At 40.6% G+C, this 4,229-nt stretch overlaps 1 protein-coding gene across 1 annotated transcript; it reads right to left on the bottom strand.

Annotated features, from left to right (window-relative positions):
* Positions 1-1,423: 1,423 nt before the first annotated feature.
* Positions 1,424-2,401, bottom strand: LOC145111390 (uncharacterized). The gene is made up of 2 exons (XM_079047673.1): positions 2,155-2,401; positions 1,424-1,989 (listed from the first exon to the last, which is right to left on the bottom strand). Exons 1-2 carry the CDS (start codon positions 2,399-2,401, stop codon positions 1,424-1,426), a joined length of 813 nt encoding a protein of 270 aa, XP_078903799.1.
* Between the last annotated feature and the right edge of the window lie 1,828 nt (positions 2,402-4,229).

Raw genomic sequence — 4,229 nt, 5'->3', positions numbered from 1 at the left:
AACAAGCTACGGGACTGGAGGGTCCCGCTGAGACACACTGACCAGAGGGTCGTACAGAGTATAGCCTCGAGTGGCGAATTGTTGTATGTGGTATTTTAGGGAACTCACTAAGCATTCGTGCTTATCGTGTTATGTGTTATGTGTTTCAGGTACCCCGGAGGATCGCGGGAAGGCACCGACGTGATTGTACACACACTCGAGATTTGGAGTTATGTTTGTGGATCCTGGATTTGAACAATGGTTTTGAAAACTTGTGTTGATTTTTGAGAATTAATGTTGCGACATGTGTTCTATGAATATTTAAAAATGAAAATTTTTGGTTGAAAAATTATGTCGTTACAAGTTAGTAGTGTATTCGAGGAGAAAATCAGTAATAATAAAAGTTTTGAGGTAAAGAACATGTGTACCTTGGTTTTGTTGTGGATCATTCGACCCTACTTACATGTAGTATGCTTTGAGGTGTAGAGCATTCCAGGATCTTGGCAGAACGTCTCCTTCGAGTGTTTCTAGCCAATATGCTCCTTTTCCTGCTTCAGCATCTATAAGATATGGTCCTTCCCATTTGGGAGCCAATTTTCCTACACCACGATCCTTGGTGTTTTGGAATGTTTTCCTTAATACCAAGTCTCCTATTTGAAACCTTCTAACCCTTATGTTTCTATTGTAATCCTTGGTGATTCTTTGTTGATGAGCAGCAATGCATATTTTGGCAAGATCCCTAAGCTCGTCAATAGTGTCAAGATCGTATGTTAGGATCCTGTCGTTATTCTCTTGGTCTTGCAACGAGTATCTTGCCGTCGGGATCACTACTTCAGTAGGGATTACTGCTTCTGTCCCAAACACTAAAGAGTATGGGGTCAGACCTGTGGCCACTTTGGAAGTGGTTCTATCTACCCACAAAACGAAAGGAAGTTCTTCTTCCCATCTTCCCTTCTTTTTGTCCAACCTATTCTTCTAATTGTTAACTATGATTTTGTTGCTAGACATGAGTGGACATTATTATTTTGAACATGAGTGGACATTATCATTTTGATCCCCCAACTTGTGCAAAAGTCTCATGTCCTTTTGCTAATAAATTGGGATCCATTGTCGCATATGATTTCAGCCGGGATCCCGAACCTGGTCAAGATATTAGTCTTAATAAATGATACTACCTCTTTGTCGCTTACCTAGACGAAAGCTTCAACTTCGATCCATTTGGAGAAGTAATCAGTCATCACCAGCATGAAGACTTTTCCTCTTGGGGCTACTGGTAATTTTCCTACTATATCCATCCCCCATTTCATGAATGGCCATTGGGAGATAATAGGATGTTGAGGTTCTGCCGGTTGATGCAGGATGTTGTTGTGTCTTTGGCAGGCATCAGACTTTTGAGCATGTAGAAATGTGTCTTTCTTCATGGTTGGCCAGTAGTATCCTGTTCTTAGTATTTTGGAGCATAAAGATCTACCCCGGTGTGATTTCCACAATCTCTTTCGTGTATATCCTTTAAGACTTCTGCAGCTTCAGGATCTTCCAAGCATCTAAGGTATGGACCTGCCATAGATTTTTTGTAAAGTTTACCTTTGATTAACAAGAATCTCGAGACTCTTGTCCTGAATGCTCTTTCACTTTTTTCTTTTGCCGGTATTGTGCCATTTTGGATATACTCCACAATGGGTTGGGTCCATGATCGCAGACTTCTTTGAGGATCCTGTTCGTCGGGATCCCTTTGAGAAAGGATCCTAGGGTCAGGATCTTCGATAGCTGCTATGCTTGTCGGATGTTTAGGATCTTCTGATTTGTTGGAGAGGGTTTCTATGGATGGGTTTATTATGTGGGTTATAGGAATCTTCGTCTCTGGTGGGATCCTAAGGGAGGATCCTAAATTGCCTAATGCATCTGCTTCTGTGTTTTCCTCTCTAGGAACTTGGGTTAGGCTAAAGTTTTCGAAATCAGAAGGTAATTTTTTGAGGATCTCTTGGTATAATGCTAATTTTTCACATTTCACTACATAAGATCCATTGTAGTGATTGGTTAGTAATCAAGAATCAACAAATACCTGAAGATCCATGATTTGAAGGTCCTTAGCTAATTGTAGTCACATGATGAGTGCTTCGTATTCTGCTTCGTTGTTGGTAGTGTTGAATTCACAACTAACTGCCTGGGGTGTACTGTCCCGCTGTGGCGACTTTAGTATGATCCATAGGCCTGCTCTTTTCTGATTTGAAGCTCCGTCTGTGAACATCGTCCATTTTCCCAGATGTTCATCTTCTAGGAATTGCTTGGCTTCCATGTCTACTTCGTTTTGTAGATCATCACTAAAGTCAGCCACCAAGTCTGCTAATGCTTGTGATTTTATGGCTGATCTTGGTTTGTATCTGATGTCAAATGTACTTAAATTCACCGAGCATTTTGCCATCCTTCCTGACATTTATGGTTTTCTCATGACATTCTTGATACGATAGTTAGTTTTTACATGTATAGTGTGTGTTTCGAAATAGTGTCTTAATTTGGTAGAAGCAGTTACTAAGGCAAGAATTAATTTTTCGAGGTGAGAGTATCTGGTTTCATGATCCAGGAGACTTTTACCTACATAGTAGATAGGATGTTGATCCCCGTTAAGATCCTTCACAGGAACGACACTTTTAGGGTCACGTTCCATACAATATTCAGGATCGTCAAATATCCAGGATCCTCAGCTACATCAGGATCCCGACTAATTACCGTTATTATTTTTATTAATATTTATAACGGTCATATTTTGTCTATAACTAGTAAAGGGAAGACCAATTCTCAACGAATAGTCAAATTAACTATGCTAATGACCCGGAATACTTTGTCAAATAACATTCATGAAGCTGGTCATAGAGGATCCCGGAAATATCGAACATCTTGTTGGCTAGTTTAGACTATAAATTGACACTTGTAATCTACACACAACACATTGTTCTTTAGTCTAAGCTTACTCTACGAAATTCTCTACTCATTCTTACTGAGAACTCACTGTAATCTTCATTTTATATCAATAAAATACTAAAGGCAGGTGATCGTTATCACCTCCCAAAGTTTTATATCGAAGATCCTGGCAAGGATCAAGGGCTTTCCTTGTAATCCATTGTGTCACTTTCTTTTATCATTTGCTATTACACAATCTGAACATCACAACCTCTCATTCAATTTTGTCGATTAATACTTGTGTAATTTTTGACCAAAAAAATTTGGCGCCCACCATGGGCCGTGATGTTCAGAATCCTAAAAAAAAATCATGTCTACACAACTGATCCTCTCCTCATCCTCTGCTCCTTCCATTCCAACCAAAAACCTACCACCTCCTTTGACCGGGCCCCTACTCAGAGGAAAATGCCTGACACCTCTAAGAAAAGTACCTCCTTAATCGGTAATCCATGAAGTTCGGGATCCTCAGGGCTTCAGGATCCAACTGCCTCAGTCACTACTACAGAACTTTTCACTATGATGAGAAAAATGACGCAACAGGTGACTCAGAAGCAGGAGGAGAATAGAGCACTACTCAAAGAAGTGGAGAGGATGAAGGCAGAATTTCAGAAATCCCAGGAGACAACACCCACAGTTGTGCAACCAAGGATCCTGGACTTCAGTAATGCACAATCCTCAGAAAATTACAAGAAGGACACAATTCCTACCACTTTGGAGTCACCCTGGGGGCAACTATGGACAACCGAGCGTCCATGATCAATGATCTCGATGAGCCTTTCAACAATCCTAGAAACCTTGATTCTAGTAACTTCTTAAACAACAATTGTATTAATACTAACTGTACTAACGTTGACGCAGGAATAAACCCAAACATGGCAGGGAAATTCAACAATTAAATCAAATGATCTCCGGTGTACCCAGAGTGGTCCAATCAATACTAGAAGCATCTCTTACAAGCCACATGATCTCGAGATTTCCTCCTGCGATAGCTGATACCGAAGTTCGTAAGCGCTTCCAAACTCCCAGCATGAAGTCATACGATGGAACTACAAATCCTGAAGAGTATATAGCCTAATACAGAGAAAGGATGGAGATCATTCCCATCCCAGGGCACTTGAAGGAAGCTTGCCTGTGGAAAGTCTTTGGTTCGACCCTTATAGGATTAGCCCTCAAATGGTTGCTAAACGTTCCCCCACACTCTATTACTTCATTTGCACACATAGTCAATATCTTTAATAAGCAGTTTTCTTGCAGCAGAACCTTCGATAAGATCATTAGTGATCTCTACTGGG

This window comes from Lactuca virosa, chromosome 5 (genome assembly GCF_052849685.1).
Source record: "Lactuca virosa cultivar CGN04683 chromosome 5, Lactuca_virosa_CGN04683_v6, whole genome shotgun sequence".
NCBI classification, from domain to species: domain Eukaryota; kingdom Viridiplantae; phylum Streptophyta; class Magnoliopsida; order Asterales; family Asteraceae; genus Lactuca; species Lactuca virosa.
The sequence above is the reverse complement of the archived record's forward strand: the minus strand, read 5'-3'. Positions and strand labels throughout refer to the sequence as shown.

What these genes read in the sequence shown, in the direction of transcription:
- LOC145111390 (XM_079047673.1), bottom strand. Translation starts at nt 2,401, where the DNA reads ATGGCAAAATGCTCGGTGAATTTAAGTACATTTGACATCAGATACAAA. An exon ending in AAAGTCGCCACAGCGGGACA is followed by an intron (nt 1,990 to 2,154) that starts GTACACCCCAGG and finishes GATCTTATGTAG; the next exon opens with TGAAATGTGAAAAATTAGCA.